At 44.7% G+C, this 22,244-nt stretch overlaps 2 protein-coding genes across 4 annotated transcripts in view; both read right to left on the bottom strand.

Moving 5' to 3' along the window:
- The window catches only part of LOC113830712 (RNA-binding protein 4-like), a 7,856-nt gene extending 5,768 nt beyond the window's left edge, over nucleotides 1-2,088 (bottom strand). The window contains 1 exon segment of the mRNA XM_027408668.2: nucleotides 1,667-2,088. Coding sequence (XP_027264469.1) covers nucleotides 1,667-2,078 — 412 coding nt within the window. The 5' untranslated portion in view covers nucleotides 2,079-2,088.
- On the bottom strand, nucleotides 2,038-22,244 carry LOC100757535 (RNA-binding protein 14). Of its 3 annotated transcripts, none has more exons than XR_004769051.1 (3): nucleotides 21,777-22,244; nucleotides 3,219-3,301; nucleotides 2,038-2,089 (listed from the first exon to the last, which is right to left on the bottom strand). XR_004769051.1 is itself a non-coding variant. In XM_027408665.2 (3 exons), exons 1-3 carry the CDS (start codon nucleotides 22,111-22,113, stop codon nucleotides 3,298-3,300), a joined length of 1,806 nt encoding a protein of 601 aa, XP_027264466.1. In that variant the 5' UTR covers nucleotides 22,114-22,242; the 3' UTR covers nucleotides 3,219-3,297. The 3 variants fall into 3 exon arrangements, 2 of the variants coding, with proteins under 2 accessions (XP_027264466.1, XP_027264465.1); XM_027408665.2 differs by lacking the exon at nucleotides 2,038-2,089 and adding an exon at nucleotides 12,588-14,052 and having other exon boundaries at nucleotides 21,777-22,242; XM_027408664.1 differs by lacking the exons at nucleotides 2,038-2,089; nucleotides 3,219-3,301 and adding exons at nucleotides 10,966-11,850; nucleotides 12,588-14,052 and having other exon boundaries at nucleotides 21,777-22,241.

The following is a 22,244-nucleotide window of genomic DNA, read 5'->3' as shown; positions in this document are numbered from 1 at the left end:
CAGAATCCAGGTTTGAAATATAATTCTGGGGGAATCTGTACACATGCTGTGCACATACACAACACACTCAAGCAACACACATAAAGTTAAATATTGAAGCTGGGGGATAATACAGTTGTGGGTTTGGTGAGCACTTTCTGCTCTTCCAAAGGACCTGAGTTCAGTCCCTAATACGTATATCAACATATGGCCGACAACCACGTGGCTCCAGTTGCAAGGGATCTGACACCCTCTTATGACTTCTGTAGGCCACACATAAATATTTCAAAATCCGTGTGTGTGTGTGTGTGTGTGTGTGTGTGTGTGTGTGTGTGTGTGTGTGTGTGTGTGTTTTCTTTTCCCCCTTAAGAAGCACAGCTATGAGTTCCAGGACAATGCTGTAAATTTGAACCTTAGGGAAAACTGTTTGTCAGAACCTTAGGGAAAACTGTTTCTGACTCTTGGAACCTAAAATCATGGGAAGTGTTGAAAGTTCAGCTGTCAATTCAATAGTCTTTTAAATGCCACTCTTGACAGAAAAGTTTTGATATTAAAATAAAACTAAATATCTTCCAAACCAATCAATAGTCCACATCAACACCCAAGCTGCCCTCAGGGCACAGAAACAATTCAGCTAAACAATAAACCAGGGCTTTATGATAACACCCAAACTACCCCACCCCTCAGATGTCTAAACCAATCTACCCATACATGCACATGAAACTGACCAGAAGACTTGCCATTACTGCTCCAAATCCCAATACCTCCTCCCTAGATTCTTAAAATCAGTCTTCTGATTCTAAGTGGTTTTCAAAATGTAACTCCTTGGCACAAATGCAAAACAAAATTAACTAGAGCCACAACCTTTCAAAAGCTTGTTATTTTTACTGAAAAGAACTGGGACAAGAGGGAAGCTTAACCCAAATAACCCAAATTCTGTCCCTGACATGTTGCTTTCTCTGGATTTCCCTCTATTGAGTGCAACACAATGGTGACGCTGTGTTGAGCCAAGTAAAATCAGAGTAAAGCACTTTGCTCTGTAAGAGGGTAAAAAGAAGACCAAAATCTTGAGAAATGACCCCCCCCCCCCAACACACACACACACGGTTTCTCTGTGAAACAGTCCTGGCTGTCCTGGAACTCATTCTATAAACCAGGTTGGCCTCGAACTCAGATTGGCCTGCCTCTGCCTCATGAGTGCTGGGATTAAAGGCATGCACCACCACTGCCTGGCAGAGAGAAGGGATTTCACAACAGACTCAAAAGCCTTAAAGGCCACAAATGAAAACCAATTGTGTTTTTTCCCCCTCAAAGCTACTATTCTCCATTTTAAAACTCCATCACCATTTCTTGCATTCTTTCTGAAGGCTTCATAAGAAAAGAGGTTGAGGGTCAGTGGACTTGACAAAGAAGCCTTTGTCATCTGACTTGTTATTAGGCCTGACCACCTGAGTTCCATCCCTGGGACCCACAAGGTAGGAGAGAACAGACACCCCTGCCCCAAGTTGTCCTCTGATTTCCATATGATGCTATGTCACACACACACAAAATAAACCAATAAACATAAAAATTTTTGCTTAAGAAATACTTCACTCCTCCTCTATCAGCCAGCAAAAGCTTTCTATCCCAAACCCTTTCTTTACTCATCCAATTTCTTCCTAATAACCACCAAAAGAGAGTGGTTCACCTTGAAACTCTGTGTTGTCAAGGCCCCTGATGGCCTCCACGGCATCCTCTGCCCGCTCCATATGTACAAAGGCATAATCTTTCACGATGTCACATTCGATGACTGGGCCATACTCCTCAAACTTGGCCCGAAGCTCTTGGTTGGTACAAGTGGGGCTGATGTTGCCCACATGTAACTTGGTTGAAGCTTTGCTCTTATTTTTGCTGGCTTCCACATTGATGTTCACTCCGTGCAGCTTGTAGTGGTGCAGGTTGCGTATGGCATCCTCAGCGGCCGTCTTGTCCTCTATGTGCACAAAGCCATAGTTCTTAATGATGTCACATTCTAGCACCTTCCCGTACTGCTCGAAGAGTGAGCGGATCTCTTGCTCTGTGGCCTCCCGGGGCAGATTTCCAATGAACAGCTTCACCATCTCCACACAGCCTGCAAGTAAATCACAAGATTTTTAAGGGATGACATACCTTAAACTACCAGATAGACAGACAGACAGACAGACAGACAGGAAAAGATACAGAGATCACTGCTATTACCTCTTTTTCCTCTAGCATATAATGCCAAAAACACTCTTAGGGGTGTGCCTACACTTACATCTCCAAACAATAACCAACAGGGAGTTCAACAAGAGAGCCTGCTATACTCCCAACAAGAACTTCTTCTACTAAAGAGATCTCTAACAGGGCAGGCTTTTGTAAACAAGAGATTCTGTGGTGCTGGGCATCAAACCTACATTACAGCACAGTAATTACAGGCAAGAGCTCAGCCACTGGGTTATATCCCCTGCCCCCGACAAAGAGGAAAACAGGACTGGAAGTTTTGAGTATAAATGAAAGCTACATATCCTGAGCATTTCAGCCCACTATGATGACCATTAGAAAACAAGATCCTAACCACTAGACTTGCTAATTAACTCTTCCTTTCTAGCAACCGTTTCTAAAAACGTGGGCCTTGCAGTAGCTAAGTTTAGGCGTTTCCTTAGGAATAGTGAACACTAGGATCAACCAGATAAAAAGTATGGGAAATACAGAAAAGTGTCCCAGTAAGGGAAATCCTTTTGGGAGACACATCATTACAACGAAGCTCCCACAGAAAGAAAATCTGTCTGGTCAAAGATAGGTGCTATAGAAGCAACAATGCCCTGGGCCAGGAAAAATTCTCATCTCTAAATCTAATAGTTATCTAGGCGGAAACCCCTGAATAGAAAAGTGAACAAACTAGAGGATAAAGTGGACAAAAGGAAGGTATTCCAGGGGCGGGGGGGTGGGGTGGGGGGTGGGGACTTGGGGGAGGGCTGCTTCAGGCTTACCGCACAAAGTCGAGGACCGAGGTCGGCTCAGTGACGGGTGCGCAGGCCGCGACCCCACTAGGACAACCCTGACGCCCAAGGGAGTCAGCTAAGTTTTAACAGAACAATGAACACAGTAGGAGGACTTGGAGTCTCTCACCACATGGAAATCTGCAGATCCTCCTCCTCGCAGCGCGGAAGGTTCTGACAAAATGCTAAAATGGCGGCGGCCACAGCAGTGACTCTGGGTAGAAAGGGGGGTGAACCTACCACCGGATTGGACGCTCGGTAAAGTTAAAGGCTGGCGTTCCCGGCGATCCTCTTCCTGATTGGTTACCGCGAACGCCAATTACCTGAGAGGCCAGGAAGAGGTGGAAACGTCAGTAATCCGGAGCTTTTATACGAAAGCCAATGAGTACCCAGCCTAGTGAAACCGAAGCCACTGATTGGGCAAAAGGTCCATGTGCGGGAGGAGCTACAAACGTGGATTTCTTCGAAGTGCGGCCCGCCATTAGGCAGAATAAGCAAGAGCCTCAGTGTAGCATTTAGTAGCTTCATGGCCCCAACTTCGTTAAATTTTCATATTCCACCATTTCCACGTGCACACCGTAACAGTACTCAGTCCTATGTTCCAAGATTTCGCATCCCCTCTCAACTGAACGCCACTACACCCCGCACCATGGATGCTGCATCCGTCCAGTTTACACAGACCTTGGTCCAGCCTACATAGAACTCCGGCAATAAATAGCCAAGCGCCCGCCCCTACTTAAAATCAACCTCCACCTTGGGCAGTTTCCACTTTACCCTCCTGAGTCCCATAGCTACCCAGAAATTAAAACTAGGTAGTTGAAGAACTCTCAAACAGTCTGTAGATCCAGCTTCAATTACGGTGTAATGACCCAGAAATGAGCGGCCTGAGACCTATGAGGCACTGGCGTTAACGATCCCTCTAGGTCACTGCCTCCCACCGCCCCAAAAGGGTGTGTAAACATGAAAATTGACAACTGACCCCCACCCCAACCTCACCCCACCAAGAGAAAGAGAAAAAAAGCAACAAAAACCAAAAGCACAAAAACGGGAACAGCAAACGTTTGGTTTCGTTTTGTTTTATTGGGTGCCATTAACCAGAGCTTTAAATTAAAACTCCCTAGAACTGACCTTAGAAGAAAAGGCTTAGTCACAATCAGCTGTAAATAAGTACAAACGAACATTCTTCACAGGGTCCAATTCCCTCATCACATTTTCTCACCCACTGGCTGCTTCACATAATCCCATACTCAATGAGCAAGCAACTTTAGTCATGACCCTTTGCAAAGCAGAGTTTGAAGATGGGGATAAAAGGGAAAGTTGCTGAATGGATAACTTAAACACGAATAGGCGGAAAGCAGGAGAATTTTATGAGAAAGAATGATCCAGGAGTGAGATAACACAAACTGCATACTACCACCCAACACACACACATACATACATACATACACGCACGCACGCACGCACGCACGCACGCACACTTTAAAACAAAAAGTAGAAGACAGAAAATAAGCCTAACTCAGGAGCAGAAAATCAGTCAATAATTTAAGTATGGGAAAAGTTTTTGTTGTTGTTTTAAGGATTTATTTATTTATTTAATGTTCTGCCTGCAGGCCAGAAGAGGGCACCAGATCTCATTACAGATGGTTGTGAACCACCATGTGGTTGCTGGGAATTGAACTCAGGACCTCTGGAAAAACAGCCAGTGCTCTTAAACTGAGCCATCTCTCCAGCGTAGGCAAAAATTATCTTTAAAAAGGCATGTTGGTGACCTATGCCTTTAATCCCAGCACTCAGGAGGCAGATGCAGGAGGATCTCTGTGAGTTCGAGGCCAGCCTGGTCTACAAATTTCCAGGACAACCTCCAAAGCAATACAGAGAAACCCTGTCTTGAAAAACAAAAAACAAAAGTTAAAATATACCCGCCTCAATGAGATGATGGGACAGACTTACTAGACTTCCTAGGGAAGACCTTACCCTCTCTGAGGAGCACATGGAAGATAGGGTGGGGAAGTGGGGGGAGCAGGAGAGGACAGAGGGGGAACCAGGATTAGAATGTAAAAAAATAATAAAGAGGGGGAATGTTAAAAAAATTAAAAATAAAATAAAAATAAAAAAGTTAAAATATAGACAGCTCCTGGCTTTAATCCCAGCACTTGGGAGGCAGAACCAGGTGAGTTCTAGGCAACCCAGATTGAGTTCCAGGACAACCTCCAAAGCAATACAGAGAAACAATGTCTCAAAAAACAAAAACAAAACAAAAGAAGTCAAAATATGACATTATTAAATACAACCATGGTTCCTTTCACTCTGATGTACTTGAGACTAAGTAAAGGTCACCTGAGTACAGCAATCAATATAACCAATTCTACTGTCCCTCACTGGACCTTTCTAAGGAGGTCTAACACTACCTTACCATGACTCATATGTATCCAGAAATGTGTATGTTATAGAAATCCTTTTCTCTCAGTTCAATCTTCTAGGTTTTCTTATGGCAAAATCCCTGAAAATAACTTGCTAAAGCATACAAGACCAATTCATTTACTAAACTAGCATCTCTACAGGTCCAAAGGTAGAGACTGGTAACAATTCACGGCAGAAGGCAGACATTAAGACTACCAGACCTCACCCTATAACTAACCTCCAAATCGAAATCATCTCCTTAGTTTTTGAAAACTATTAGTTGACTAGGCAATACTAGTACATGAGAGGCAGAGGCAGTTGAGTCTCTGAAAGTTCAATGCCAGCCTGGTCTACATTGCAAGTATTCAAACTTCTTCATGGCCTAACAATCTACCCAACCAGGTTCTCACTACATTCTCAGATTGATCAGCCCTCCAGATAAAGACTGGTTTTTATCGTCCCTAGCTATTCAGAACAGAAAATTCTTTCTTCATATCTTTTACTAGCCACTCCATCTAAAGGCATGGACTCCAACTTTTAACGCATCACTTCATGCTACTTTTGAAATAATTACTATCACTTGAAACTCTATCTTGTTCATTTTTCCATATTATATACCCTCAATGTTGGAACTACTCTGGTAACATGAAAGACACTCAAATATTTGTCAACTAAGAAACTAATACATGAGATAACTTATCATGTTAAGATCTTGGGACACAGGTATGCTAGCTGGAGAGGTATATGCTCAACGATAAGAGCCTAACATGTGTGAAGTCCTTAGTTTAGAATCCCAGTACTTCAAGAAAAAAAAGTTACCAGTACTGTTGTTAAGCATATACCCTTATTCTTATCATTAACTATAATAAAGTTCCAACTTCTTTCAAAACAAAATGTGGTAATCAAGTTATCTTAACTTTGACAAAAGCAAAATGAAGCCTTAGGTAAAGAGATAAACTATAAATCAAGTGTCTTCATATTGATGTCTATTTAACCACAGCCTACTCACAGATACAGGAACTTGGTGTTTTTCCTTAAAAAAAAAAAAAAATTAAGGCACCTAATTCAATCTACCTTATCTATAATCACACCTTCAGAAGCACTTTCACTGCCTGAGCCATCTCACTATCCTGGAATACTATTTTTAAATCATCTTGTCTGTCAGGACTAGGGAATGTAGTTGTCATAGAATACCAGCCTAGCAAGAAGGTCCTGGGTTCACTCCCCAGTAAAATAACAAAACATTCTCAGCCTTTATAGTGCTAGAATTATAGCCTCAAGTCAACATATCCGTCTAATAATTTACACTTCTAGTAAATAACTGGTCCCTGGTCCAAAAATGAGTTACAAGTTGACAAAGGTTCAACTTAAAAACCAATATCCTTCAAGGATGTTCCTAGAAAGCCAATAGGCTAACTGAAACCAAGTGTGCCCGCTCCAAACCCACTGTCAGCTGTACTATTTCTACCCCCCTACATTCAGACTTCTTTTATTTTCCATAAACAACAATGAGATCCTTGAACACAAAATAGCGTCGCCAGAGACTGGGGGTGGGGTGGGGAGGAGTGTCACCAAAACTTGGTGTGGTCTAGTAGCTAAAGTCATTGCTAAGCACCACTCACAGCAAAAATGAAGATTTCAATATGACTTGTATGTACTGCATCCATAGCTATGTAACACATCCTTTGCACAACTAAGTGCTTTACAAGGTCATCTCAGTATCCCCAAATTCTAATGTCTCATTAGTTAGATGAATTTCTTAAGTCTATGTGTGTGAGCCTGTGAGAATTTCATGTGTACCATGTATAGTACTCACAGAGCACTGGGTGCTCTAGAACTAGAGTTAAGTGTTATGAGCCGCCAAGTAGGTTCTGAGAACCAAACGCAGGCCCCCACTCCAAGAGCAGAAAGCACTCAACCAATGAGCCATGTCTGTAGCCACAAGAGATAAAACTTAGTAGCTGATTATAATATCCTCATGTCATATGTTCACTCACTGTTTCCAACACTAATATGGAGTAATTACAAGAGAGGTAATACATTCTGGTTTTAATATTAGCATATAAAAATGAGTTTTTGGGCCAGGTGTTGATGGAGCACGCCTTTAATCCCAGCACTTGAGAGGCAGAGGCACGTGGATCTCTGTGAGTTCAACACCAGCCTGATCTACAAGAGCTAATTCCAGGACAGCCTCCAAAGCCACAGAGAAACCCTGTCTCAAGAAAAAAAATAATAATAATAAAAAAAATGAGATTTTGGTACTAAAATTATCACTTTTTTACATTTCTGAGTTGGTTAATAAAAAAATGACTTCTAATGCAATACTCAGAACCATGATCATTGTTGAATGAGGAACTAAGGATATACAGCTCAGTTGGTAGAGTGCTTTCTAGCAAGGAGTCTCTAGAGTCATTCAAATCCCAAGCACCATATAAACTGGGTGTGGTGGTACCTGCCAGTAACCATAGCACTTGGGATATGAAGACAGAAAGGTATGAATTCAATGTCATCTTCAGCTCCATATGGAGTAGGCAGACCAACCTCGGACAGGTAAGACACTGTCTCAAAAAAAATAAAGACAAGGCTCAGTATGGTAGTGCACACCTTTAATTACAGTACTCGTGAGACAGAGGCAGGCAGACAGCTGATTCTGAGGTCAGCCTGATCTGCCTTCTGAATGCCAGGCCAGCCAGGACTACATAATGACACACTGTCTCAAATTAAAAAAGAAAAAATATAGGATGACAAAAAACGAGGCAGGCAGAAGTGCTGACATGCCCAATTACCACACAGCTAAGAGGTAGGGCCAGGAGTCAAACTCAAACCTCAGACAAGTCTTACTAGACAATTCTTAGTACCAAGTTTTCAAATCAAATCCCATCTCAAAAAAAAGTATTCTCTAGACATTGACACATTGATCCTCTTCTCCTCAATCTACCCTTTGCCTAGCACTGCCTATTAACTTTAAGTAATTCACTGGAATAGGTCCTACTTATCAGTGTAGAGATCTCTAGTCAACCCAAGGCTAAGCTACCAAGCACTGGTGTCTCAAGCTTTATAGATACACACTTCAAATGACTCGAGACAGACCTGAAATCAACTTTAGAGCTTTCAGAAAAAAAAGTCTCAATTTAGCATCTTTTTAAAACATAATGTAGATAAATACTAGCTTTCCATATGTTATCTTCTCTATTACCCAAACTTCTATTAAATAATACTAGTCCATAAATCTAGCAAATGTATTTTCATTATGACTTTACCCATCCATGCTGTTCTACTGTCCACTGACTTGGCTTGATAGGACAAATGAGACCAATTGACTGTGCCAGGACTCCAACACAGCTTAACTGGGGATTTGAGGGCGCAGGAGGCAGGGGTTATATGTAGAGATATGATTAGAAAAGTAGCACACTTCTAGAGACTGGCTCCTCATTGTCAGTCTCTCATTACCACCTCGATTTCAAGAAATGGAACCCCAGGCTACCCAACATAATTTAAAACAAAGCCTAACCTCAGAACAGGACCGGCTGACAAGGTTAGAAGCCTCTATGTAGTCTTGTTCCAGGAATAAACCAACAAAAACTTCCCCAATATAACCAAGGTATAGAGGTAATATGTGTAGAAGTTGAATGTTCTGAAGATATAATGAAAATCCATTTCCCAAAAACACTCATTTCTGTCTGCCCATTCACCAAATCCAAATTTCCCTAAGTTATAAGAACTTGAAACTCAGAAATCTATAAAAAGCAAAGTATGAGTTAGAGAATTAACACAGATGAATAATTTAAATAAAAAGAAAACTTTTTTAAACAATCTTCAAGAGAAAGGGAAATGACAAATGATGTAGCTCTGTAGCTCCTTCTGGCTTTAATGAGAACCCTGAGGGCTGAGGCAACAAGGCAACAGGATCTAAAGATGGCCAACAGAGTCATTCAATAAGCCAAATCACTTGAAGAGTTTGGGTTCAACAATGGCCCTGGGAACACAGTAAGTTGTTTTTTTTTTTGTTGTTGTTGTTGTTTTTTTACTGGGGGGAGGGTGGGATTTTTATGTTTTTTTGCAGGAACCATGAAATTTTGACTGTGGCAGGACAAGAACTAGAGAAAAAGAAAAATGACAAAGAAATATTGCAAATACATACGCCACAATCCCAGACCTACATTCAATCCTCTGTTCCCCTAGAATAGTCACACAGAGCCTTTAACTTAGCCCTCAGATCATTCTACCATCACAGAGAAAAGTATTAAGAAACCTATCTTCCCATTCTACCCCAAGCCTGCAGAGGGATGAAAATGAGCAGCAAAGCACCTGAAGGCAAGGCGATGAGCAGAAAGAGAAGCAAATAAAAGAGCTCTGATCCCAATACTTCCTGAGATTTATTCCAGTTAGCCACAAATAAGAACTTGTGATTTTGAGGCATATTTTTACATGATGGGCAGAAGGAAGAAGACATTTGGGGAAAGCTACTATCACAGCCAAGTTCCTATGAAGCCAATCAAGTAGGCAGAAACAACCCACCTAATCTACTTGGCAGCTTCACACACACACACACACACACACACACACACACACACAAACCTCCTTTTGCTAAGGCATCTTAATCAAGCAGGTCCCCAAAAGTCTCTAAAGCACCCTTCCCCAAAGAGTATCAGGTTTCTGTTATCACTCCACTTAACCAGTCTTCTTTCATTTACCCATCAAGTTCAAGCCTCCATCTTATCCCTGGTTGAAACTGCCCAGATCTTCCACCCCTCTCCCGGACAAGATCTAGAGTAAAAGTATTAAGAATTTTCAATTCTCAGCATTCTTACTTCATTATGTTTGCACCCCAGCCCCTTCTCGTGAGCATGTCTTATAACACCCTCAAATATAAACCCAGCAAGAAGACATCTAAAAACCATAAATAGATGCAGACAAGGAAAAGGAGTCTCAGGTGTTGTGATGACCGAGGTTGGCAGGACACAGGAAGGATGCTCCGTGGTGAAGTTCAACAGGCGAAGTACCAGGATTGGCCAGAATGCCCCATATGCTTCAAATTTTCCTTGCCCCTCATTTTCCCAACCACAGGGCAGTGCCGGATAGTGACATCACCCCCACCCCACTATGGCTCCTCTCCCAGCTCCCAGCCTTAACACTCACTCAAGTCTACTGCCTTCATTAGCTCTGTCAACACTACAGCAGCCCATTACCCAATCCCATCCAGATCTCAGCCAGAACCATCCTACTAGATCATAGTTTTTGCTTTTTGTTTTTTTCCTGAACTGGGAAAAAGTCATGGACATTAGTCAAACATAAGCAGAGGAAAATGGGCATTGTTTACTGAATTTCGATGTGATCAACTGAAACTGATGGTTAAGAAAGTTCAACCATTTGGTCTGAACTCTCCAGTTCTAAAGATGGCATGCTATTTAAGACGATAATGAGCTTAATCCCGTTGAGTACTAAGGAATCATTCTAAACCCACATTCAAGCACCTTTCCATACCCACTCTGGGTCTTCAGGCTGCCTTTCTTCTAGCTGTCATGTCTTCCTGGATGTCAAACTGGCTCACCTGACACTGAGTGCAATCAAGACAATGACAACCAGGTTTCCAAACCACAAATCGCCCCAAGTTTTATTTGTCGTCCATACAAAAGAGAAAAAAATTAAGGTTTCTAACACCACCTACTTGGGGAGATAGGGAATTGGGACTATGCCAGTCACCATCAGCTAAAACTTCAGTGGTAAGCAGGGATTTGGACACATACCAACTGACTGTCCCAACAGGATCTCAGTCTCAACAGTCTCTACGGAGGAGAATCAGGGCCCCCTGGACTGCTGGCATAGCTTGGCCCATAGGAAATGGTTAAAGTAACCCTTTCCTGGCCTCCCTCACATCTAAAAAGAAAAAGGCGCCGCCCGACCTCAGCTGCAGGTTGTATCACCCTCCAGGCAACCATAAGTATCGCGCAGAAAAATAAAAGGGAGCCAGGAAAAAAAATAAAAATATAAAAGAAATACCCATTCTGGGGAGATGGCAGGGTAGAGGGAAAACTGCAGATCTAAAGCCAGTAGCAAGATGTGCTGCTGAGGCAAAGAAAACAAAGCAGGTTACTGCCAAACACAAAAGGGTCCTCTCCTGGGGAAGGCCCACATGGTAGAGGGAGGGGATGAAAAACCACCATCGGGAGAGGTATGAGACAGGGTGGTGATAACCTGGGTCTGCACCCTACCCTACCTCTTCCTCTCTCTCCCTTTCTGTGGTGCCCCATCCCCAGGATGGCCCTACATGCGGCGCTGGTAGCCAGAGTGCATCTGAGCTGCCCGCAGGTAATCATTATAGGAGCCCGAATAGCGTGCGTAATCGGAATGGGCATCGGGCAGGCGACGGTAATCCAGCGAGGACTTTGTCGGCGAGCGGCGGAACGAAAGCTGCGACTCTGATAAACGGCGGTAATCAGAGAGCTCGGCTAAACGCCGGTCGGAACCATACCTAGTCGAGAGAAGAAGACAGTTGGTAAATGAGACAGGTGAGGGGAAGGCTCCAGGTGGGCCTAGGGGAGATGCCACTGGGGACAGGGAGGGTGTTGTCAGATTTGTCTCAAACCATTTGGTTTCCTTGTCAGAAGGCTCATCATCCTATCTATCCAGGCCAAGAAATCAAACCTGGGTTCAAGTCAGTGGGAAACCAAGCCCTCTGCTGAAGCTCTCCCTTCCAAACTGGTCAAGGTGAATTTTGGTCTACATTCCCAAACAAACTATCCCCATTCATGGGCCCTGCACAAAAAGACCTTGGTTCATCAACAGAACGACGGACGAAAAGCAGGGTCCCCAACTTCCCAGGGTGAACGCACCTCATAAGCTTGCCTTCAGCCAGTGAGTGCCAAAAGGACTACTCTTTCACATCTACCCCACCAAAACCAGGACAACAAGGGAATGGGCTTAAGGATCCTTCAGACAGTGGGAGAAGCTGAGTCATTCCTGCAGAAAGTGGCTCCAATAGTACAACAGGCTATCCTAGAATGGTGACGCTTCCTCAGCCCAGACTGAGCACTAGGCTCCACCTAACCCTTGATGGCCACAAGTGTTCAGACACTCATCCTCATGACCTTTGGACATCCCACAAAAGAAAGACCAAGGGAGGGGCCGATGGCTGTTTCCCTCCCATGCCAACCTCAGCCCCTTGCCCGAAGCCCCAGCTGGGGGCTGAGGCAGGGGGGCATACAGTACCTTTTCGACATGGCGACAGCTTTTTTGTAGGGATCGTCGTAGCTGGCCCGGGGTGGGGAGAGGCGGGTACGCTCATAGGGTGGCGGGGTGCTGTTGGCGTTGGCAACGGCCCCCTGGGACATAGACAGGTAGGCTGCTGACGGCTGGCCTGTCCCATCGTAGGCACTGCCCGGCTGGCCACGGTAGGAGGCAGCAGCCTGGGGATGCTGCTGAGCAGCATAGGAAGCAGCCAATGAGGCTGACGACTGAGTGCGGTAAGGAGCTGCCAGGGTGGCAGAAGGCTGAGCCCCATAGGCAGCTGCTGCACCATAGGAGCCAGTGGCCGCAGCAGCAGACTGAGCTCCATATGAACCTGACAGGCCCATCGATGCTTGAGCCCCATAACTATTCAACTGGGTTTGAACAACTGGTTGAGCCCCATAGGAACCAGCCATTGGGGTAGTGGCTTGTGCAGCATAGGCAGCTGGCTGGCTAGCATAGGCAGCAGCTGTGGCTGGCTGTGCCACATAAGCAGCAGGCTGGGAAGAATAGGAAGCAGCCTGCTGTGCAGCATATGGGGCAGACTGGGCACTGTAAGAGGCTGAGGGCTGGGCATTGTAAGAAGCTGCCTGGGCTCCATAAGCTAGTGAGGAGGCTGCAGACTGGGCACCATAGGAAGCTGCCTGAGCCCCATAGGAACCTAAGGAAGAAGCTGCTCCCTGTGTATTATAGGAAGAAGCAGCAGCACGAACCCCATAGGAAGAGGCAGCTTGGGCGCCATAAGAGGATGGCTGATTACCATAGGAGGCAAGGGAGGATCCCTGAGCCCCATAGGAGTTAAGCGAAGAAGCTGCAGCTGCCTGACCCCCATAGGTGGAAAGGGCTGAGGCTGAGGGCTGGGCTCCACCATATGGGCCAAGCGAGGAAGCTGCAGCAGACTGGGAACTAGGGCTAGCCAGCTGACCCCTGTATGGGGCCCCAAGGGAGACAGAGGGCTGAGCACGGTAAGAGGCTGCCTGGGCTGTCATGGGCTGAGTTCGATAGCCAACACCCAAAGAGGCAGAAGGCTGGGCCCTATAGGCAGCTCCCAGCGACACCGAGGGTTGGGCCCGGTAGGTGGCTGGCTGGGCCGTCAGAGGAGCCACATAAGAGGCTCGAGGAGGTGAACGGCGCAGGGGGCTGCGGTCGCGACCAAAGAATGGAGGTGTGGGCTGACGGGCTTGCCCATCAAAGCCACCAGTGCTGTTGCCAAAAGCCTGTTGGTAGTCGAAGGTGGCAGAGAAGCCACCAGTTCCAGGGAATGCTGTATCCCCAGCCCCTGGTTTCTTGGTCTTGTCCCCAGACTGGATAGCCAGGGCAGGCCCCTTCTTCTGCCCCTTGGTTGAGAGTTCCACGTTGATGCGCTTGCCCTTCACTTCTTTGCCGTTGAGCTGCGCGATGGCGGCTTTGGCATCTGCTTCCTTCTCCATGTGAACAAACGCGTAGTCTGATAAAGCAGCAGACAGAGGGTTAGCAATTAGGGGGGCAGGGCATGCTACCTGTTGGGTCCCAAACTGGACACACAACAGCACCCAGCTGTTGCCAGCTACAACCAGGTCTCCAAACCCTCCTCTACATGAGTATGCCATGAAATGTAGCTGATGTATAACAAAGCTTTTGACCATCTCTAACAGTCGCCTTTGACTACGGTCTTCTTCCCTTGTCCCCCTACCACCTCAATCAACTAACTTTCTGTGAGAAAAGAAAAAGCAAAGACGAACTACAACGCAGGATAAAAAATCTTCACAGCTTCTATAAATATAAACCAGCAAGCAAACGCAGAAAGCAATTCGGAGATCACTCAATTACTAATTCATCTAATAACTATTTACCACTCACCTCTGAAGCTAAGAGCTTAAAACACTAGACACAACCACTCACATTTTGGCATGACTCACTTCTCAGTCTAAGTCCCATTACCAAGAACAGAGTGACTTCAAGAAGCAAGCATTCGTGAAATTCCTCCTATGAAACCGCGCCCCCCCTCCTATTACTTTCCAGTTCTCACACCACCTTCACATGTAGGACGGACCTCTCAATAATCCTGTGAGGCAGCAGGAAAAAGGACCATCATCTTCCCCTTTAGGCACACATGCTCAAAGTTTATGTGGCTTGCCATAAATTGATGCATTAATGCCAGGACCAAAGCCCCAGTTAGCGTTTCCATGCCCCTTTGTTTCATCCCTGAGAAGTCCATGGACAGGACTGTGTAGTATGACTAAAAATGTTAACTTGGACAGAAGCTAGACCCTATGAAATGTCAATAAGATATGGGAATGTAATATAAGTCTACACTGCTTCCTCTGCTATTTCCTCTTTAAGGGACAGAAGAATACCTTATCCTTAAAAGACTGTTTACTGATTTTCTAGGTTTACCCTTAAGGGGCACTTGCTTTTATGGGGAAGAGGGGCCCCGTTAAGCCAGGGACTGAACATAGGAAGGGCCTCACAAATGCCAGTTCATGACTGAGCAATATCATCAGCCACCTACTAGGCTCTCTCTACCTGAGTAAGTTATGTTGGGAGAAGTCTAAGACAGGATATTGGTCTGAGAACTCTAGTTATCTACAACATAGGGAAAAACTTTTAAAGGGGACTAAATTCTTGATAACATCCATACCACAAACTGTAATAGTGCCATCAGCAGGATATGAAGAACAAAGAAAGGAACCCATTCTTAAAAAATAAGGTTCTGCCGGGTGTTGGTGGCACACGCCTTTAATCCCAGCACTCGGGAGGCAGGGGCAGGCAGATCTCTGTGAGTTCGAGACCAGCCTGGTCTACAAGAGCTAGTTAAACCACAGAGAAATCCTGTCTCGAAAAACCAAAAAAAGAAAGAAAGAAAGAAAGAAAGAAAGAAATAAAGAAGGAAAGAAAGAAAGGTTCTGCTCCAACTCTATTTTGGACCTGTGGCTAAACTTTAAGTAATCCAAGAGCCAGGATTCAACCTCTGTCCTATCAGTTCAAGAAATGAAGAGTTATCTGGATGGAATTACTATGGCTACATTTTATAAATCTATTTTATAAAACAGATTATTGCATATGGACTCCAAAAAAGTATCGTACTTCTAGGACTTTGAGAACAAGTCATTTCCTGGATTTGAAGTCAAGTACAGAATACTGTAAAGGGTCCTAGGCTATATATACTACACTATAGATACAGGTCTAGATCACTTCATCCCTGACTTGTTAGGTGATCTTACAGAACTTATCATTTATTCCCCATTGGAAAAACTTATCCTACCGACCTCAGGAAGATAGAGGTTCAAGAAGACATAAATGCCTTGTGAGGTCTAAATAGCTATGAGAATGGAGAATTATGACAATTCTTCAAACCTAAACCAACCAGGGGTTTATTTTCCTAGAGAATGCTATTTTTCATCTCTAACAAGACATGTCACACAAACTTGAAAGCTGCTTAATACAATAAAAGGACAAAATGAGGTTGGAGAGTTCGATTGGCAGTAAAGAGCACTTGTTGCTCTTACAGAGGATTCAGGTTTGGTTCTCAACACCCACATGGGTGGCTCACAACCACCTGTATATAACTCCAGTTCCACACTGTCTTCTGAACTACATAGGCATACATATGCAGGCAAAACAGTCATACACATAAAATATGGGGGGGGGGTTGAGACAGGGTCTTACTATGTAGCTCTGGCTGTCTTGGAACTCACTAAGTAGACCAGACTGGTCTCCAACTCACAGAAACTACCCCTGCCTACTGGGATTAAAGGGGTACACCATTATGCCTGGCTTAATTTTTAAGAATAAGATGAACACCAAGCTTGATACTCCTAGTTCAAACAATGACCCCCTGGTCAAAAGCTGACTTCTTTTTTTTTTTTTTTTTAACAATTATGAAAGGCTAAATGTTCCTTCCCACCTAGCCACAGGGTATCTCTGAATTGTCCTTTGGTTGCTGATTTCCACTTTGGGTTCAATCAGCTAAGTCTAAGATATCTTTAAAAACAGACCAGGTGTGGTAAAGCTTGCCTACAACCCCAGCACTCAGGTGAAACAGAAGATGAGTTAGAGGCCAACAAGAGCTACAAAGACACTGCCGAGAGAGAGAGAGAGAGAGAGAGAGAGAGAGAGAGAGAGAGAGAGAGAGAGGAGAGAGAGAGAGAGAGAGAGAGAGAGAGAGAGAGAGAGAGAGAAGGCTGAACTCACCTCAGGAATGGCATAGGTACCAGGAAAACGCAATGACAAGCAGAAACACCCACTCAAAATGAAAAGAAAACATCAAGATTAATTGGTGCTTAAAGGTAGATAGATGGGGCAGGAAGGTGAGGTGACAAGTGGGAGCTGAAGAGACGGCTCAGTGGCTAAGAGCATGTACCAGTCACCCATATCCAGTGATTCTCAATTCCCTGTAGCTCCAGTTCCAGGGGATCCAATGTCCTCTAGTTCTAGACTCCATATATACACATACTCAAAAAAATAAATAAATCTTAAAAAATAAAAGCATGCACCACCATGATCACCCACCTGTTTCCTTATCATTCTATTCAAAAATGAGCTAAGAAAAACACCTAACAAAAATTTCAATGGATTTACAAGATAAATTGGATCTCTCATCATCTACACCTTACATTTGGTTTTGAGTTTTAAAACATCAAGTGCTGCACAGCATGTGACAGACAGCAGCCCTGTAATACTAGCAATCAGGAGGAAAGGCAAGAAGGACCAGAGGTTAGAGGCCAACCTAGATTATTTAGTGAGGCCCTGTCTCAAAAAAAAAAAAAAAAAAATTAAAGAGAGGGCTTAGTCCAGCGTTGATGGGGCACACCTTTAATCCCAGCACTCGGGAGGCAGAGGCAGGTGGATCTCTGTGAATTCGAGGCCAGCCTGATCTACAAGAGCTAGTTCCAGGACAGCCTCCAAAGCCATAGAGAAACCCTGTCTCGAAAAACCAAAAAAAAAAAAAAAAAAAAAAAAAAAACAAAGCCAGCCTGATCTACAGAGCAAGATCCAGGACAGGCTCCAAAGCAATACCGAGAAATCCTGTCCCTAAAAACAAAAACAGAGGGCTTAAAATAATCGACAAATCAAAAAATTGAGATTTAAGAATTGAGGGGGCAGAGGGGGGTAGTGGTGAACGAACATCTTTAATCCCAGCACTTGGGTGGAACTCCGTGAATTTGAGGCCAGTCTGGTCTATACAGTGAGTTCCAGGATGCCAGTGCTACTACATAGTGAGACCCTGTCTTGAAAACAACAACAAAAAAGATTTAAGAACTATGAGTTCAAGGCCAGCCTGGTCTACAGAGTAAGTTCCAGGACAGCCAGGGCTACAGAGAAACCGTGCCCCCCACCAAAAAAAAAAAAAAGGGCTGGAGAGATGGCTCAAAGGTTAAGAGTACTGACTGCTCTTCCGAGTTCAATTCCCAGCACCAACATGGTGACTCACAACTATCTATAATGAGATTTGGTGCCCTCTTTTCTGTCGTGTAGGAATACAGAGGCAAAATGTTGTATACATAATAAATAAACCTTAAAAAAATACAAAATTATTTAAAAAAAACTGGGATGTAGCTCAGTGATGGTGTATACATAACAAGTATAAGGACCTTGGTTTGAGCCCTCCCCCATACAACAAAAAAAGGAAAGGAAGAGAGTTGGGGGAGGGAAAAGGAAGGAGAAAAGAACAGTACTTTCAAATGAGTAATTTAAATGACTGCCCAAATGAGCTATGAGGAGAGGCCTCTGATACAAACACAGTCAACTTTTATCGGGAAATGTCTAAGTCTAAATATTAGAAGGCTTGATAGGACAAACGAAGTGTGAGGTGGGCATCAAAGTACATACCTATCTCGTAGAAAGTTAGAGGCAACTGAGATCAGAACTGGACTGCATAAAACACTGTCTCAAAAAAGGGATGGGGACTGGAGAGGTGGCTTCTGAATTCTCTACAAGACCTGCAGCTCTTTTAGAGAATCCACTCTTGTACAGAATCCAGAATTAGTTCTCAGCACTCACATTGAGGCTCACAACCATCCCTAACTCCAATTCCAAGGGATCAGACAACCTCTTCTGATCTCTGTGGGCATCAGACATAGATGTAGTGCACATACATATATGAAGGCACTTATATACACAAAGTAAAACAAACCTAAAGGGAGGGATGCATAATGAAGACATACCTCAGTTAGTAGAAGCCAGGGAGTCTGTAACCTAGTTAATGAGACTGCACCAGGGCTAAGTTTCATTGAAATAAGCAGCCAACCTCAGACTGTCAAAGACATTCAGAAACCAACAACTACTAGGACAACAAAGACCCAAAACCCTGAAGAACTCCCAAGGCCCACTTGCCTGGTGAACTACTTCAAAGAAACCACTGATGGAAATCACTACATTAAGATTATCAAGTAAGAGCCAGGCGTTGGTGGCGCACACCTTTAGTACTAGCACTCGGGAGGCAGAGGCAGGCGGATCTCCGTGAGTTCAAGACCAACCTAGTCTACAAGAGCTAGTTTCAGGACAGACTCCAAGGCCACAGAGAAATCCTGTCTCGGGGAAAAAAAAGAAAAAAGATTATCAAGTAAGGAGACAGAAGCAGGCAGAATCCTGAGTTCGAGGTCAGCCTGGTCTACAGAGCAAGTTCCAGGACTACACAGAATCCCAGGGTGGGGTAATGATTAGCAACAAGTAATGTTTTCAGGACCTTCTAGCACCACAATCTCTATAATGAAGACATACCTCAGTTAGTAGAAGCCAGGGAGTCTGTAACCTAGTTAATGAGACTGCACCAGGGCTAAGTTTCATTGAAATAAGCAGCCAACCTCAGACTGTCAAAGACATTCAGAAACCAACAACTACTAGGACAACAAAGACCCAAAACCCTGAAGAACTCCCAAGGCCCACTTGCCTGGTGAACTACTTCAAAGAAGTAGTGGTGTGATTGCACCACAATCTCTCTAGCACCAAAGCTAAGAGAATATTAGAAACTGAGTTTTCCCAAACAAAGACTAAATACTTTCAACTTAAATTTACAAAGCTGTGTACAGAAATGAATGGCTGACCAAGAAAAAAAAAAGAGTATTTTTCTTTTCTGATATTCAGACCTCCCCTGAAACTTGTAATGCTTCCTGCCTGAAATTGTTCATCTTTGAATATCTTACGGTACATAGCTGTGGAGAATAGTTATCATTGTTGCTATGGAGATTTTTGTTTTACAAACCATACCTAAGCTCAAGTAACCAAGCAACTATGTTTTTTTTTCCTATGAAATAAAACAGAGCTGGCTACTCTGTGTAAGATCAAGCTTTTGCACTTTTCAAAGACTTGACAGCTCAACCAAATGCCCATCCTCAGCCTCCCCTCCCAAAAATGAGCAGGGTATTTACAGAGCCAGTCTATTCTAGTACACTCCCAACTTTAAAAATCTTTCACCCCAAAAGAGAATGGCATCAGTGTGTTCAAATCCTCTCCAAATCTTTATATCAAAGTATAGAGGTTATGTCATATCAGCCTAGAGTATAGTTCTATGGATATGTTTCCAAAAGGAAAAAAATGCACAAAATGTCTAACTCTCACAGGGGATCTGCCTAGAGTGCTACATGCATGTGAAGTTATTATCAACTACCACTTAATGTCAGTCCCAAACAAAGTCAAGCAAATTTCTGGTCTACATCTGAGAAAAGTTTGTTGATCCACATGAATTCCAATGGACATTGTCCCCTGAGGTACTGGATTCTAGATTTCCATTCTAGTAGCCAGCCTACCTAAGAACCACAAAAGAAACTAGGTCAATTCAACACAAAACTCTCATTAAAAACTCATATATCCCATCCTGGCCAAGTCCCAAACTGAGACCCACTCTTTTACTCTAAACAGAAGCAAAAATCTATGCACCAATCTGCTTAATGTCTGCAGGAAAGTCTCATTCCAGATATAACGTGAGTTGAGGAAAACAGAATGCAGTATCAATGCAGATTATAAATTTTGTTCCTAGTAATGCACACCCTAGGACCCTTGAAACACCCCCTCCCCATTACAGAAAAGACAAGGAATGGCCCAAAAGTTGTGACTTTCCTGGATAGCAGCAAATGAACTATCTGATGAAAATGAGCAAGCACCTACACCCGCATTTATTTTTCTGGCCTCAAAATTTCCCACAGGGCATGGGCTGATAGGGATACAATAGGACAAAGTTACCTCTGATCAGTGAAACAGACACTAGCCTGGGTTGTCCCATAACATCTTGCCAACGAAAAAGAATAGCATTTAGGAGATAAGGGTTAAGACCCCAACCTGAGAAAGCCAACGGAGTCTCATAAAGACACATTTCCTCAAAGAAGATGAAAACTAGGGAGATGTCCTAGGAATTATTCAAGCAAGACTACTGAACAAATGGTATTTAGTCCCAGTTTAACAGCGACCTCACATGCCTCTCAACATCCCCTTTGCAATCTCACCAAGCTTATAAAACAGTTGTGCCCTGAAGCACCAAGTAAAGGCAACCTGGGGGGTTGGCTTCATAACACAACCCCCTTCCAAATACAAAAAAAAATAAACAAAATCAAGGCTTCCAGCTGGTAAGATGTAAAGGGAGGGGGCCGAGAATTGGAAAGCACAAAACTGCCAATGCTAACCCACGAAATATTGAAAAGGCCCCTCTGGTACCCACAAGCAAATCCATGACAATACTAACAAAGATTGCAACCCGAGACACGATCAAGGGTCCCATTACCTTCCCGCTTGGGAGCATTCGCCAGGAGGGAACCCCAGAGAAGCCTTGGGGCTTTAGCCCCCACCTTTTCCCTCTCCCCTTGATCTGACCGATGTCTGGAGAGGAAGTGGGGAAGTGGCGAAATGTTCCCCGCTCCACGGTCCGGCTGGTGCCCATCACTTCCCAATTTCAGTTTGGTACCAAACCCTTGCAACCCGGAAAATGCACCCCCGCTCCAGCCCGACACACTCGGCAGATCTCTGGCGCGTCCCCAGCCCCGTGGTTTTGGCTCGCAGGGGCCACTGCACCCGCCCAGAGCAGACTCCTCCCACTTGATGAATGTTGCCTCCAACTCGCCCTCAGCACCTTAGGCCCCGCTCCCGCGCACTTCCCCACCATTCCCAACCGCAAGGACCAACCCCTGAGTAAGGGGCGTGGCTAGAAGGCTGAGAGCAGCGCGCGCGAGCCCCTCCCCCCCGAGCGCGCTCCCGCGTTACCTTTTACCACGTCACACTCTATGACGCGTCCGCGGCGCTCGAAGAGGCTGCGCAATTCCTGGCTTGTGCATGCAGCCGACACATTGCCCACGAAAATCTTCCAAGTGTTCAAGGGCCTTGGGCGCGACATCTCCACCACGAGCGCGCGACCTGGACGCAGCTCGTGGCCATGCAGGGCCTCGATGGCGCGCACCGCGCCAGCGTTCTCGCGCATGTGCACGAAGGCAAACTGTTTCATGACGGCGCAGCTCATGACCGTGCCGTAGGGCGCGAAGAGGGCCGCCAGCTCCTCCGGCGTCGTATCTGCCCCATCGACATTGCCCACAAAGATCTTCATTTTGCCGCCGTAGCCGCCTTTCCGGAGAGACGGGATCCCTCCTACAGCGACAGGCAAAAGGTCCGAACGACCCGCAGTCCTCCACAGGAATGGCTGGCGACCGAGAACCCCGCCGCGCAGGCGCTCTAACC

This window comes from Cricetulus griseus, chromosome 3, assembly GCF_003668045.3.
Source record: "Cricetulus griseus strain 17A/GY chromosome 3, alternate assembly CriGri-PICRH-1.0, whole genome shotgun sequence".
Classification (NCBI taxonomy): Eukaryota; Metazoa; Chordata; class Mammalia; order Rodentia; family Cricetidae; genus Cricetulus; species Cricetulus griseus.
The sequence above is the reverse complement of the archived record's forward strand: the minus strand, read 5'-3'. Positions and strand labels throughout refer to the sequence as shown.

Excerpts from the sequence above, each read along its gene's own strand:
- LOC100757535 (XM_027408664.1), bottom strand. The coding sequence starts at position 22,113 with ATGAAGATCTTTGTGGGCAATGTCGATGGGGCAGATACGACGCCGGAG. Across the intron at positions 14,053-21,776 it reads AGAGTGTGACGTGGTAAAAG|ACTACGCGTTTGTTCACATG; the intron begins GTAACGCGGGAG and ends CTGCTTTATCAG. Across the intron at positions 11,851-12,587 it reads GCTGTCGCCATGTCGAAAAG|GTATGGTTCCGACCGGCGTT; the intron begins GTACTGTATGCC and ends TCTCTCGACTAG.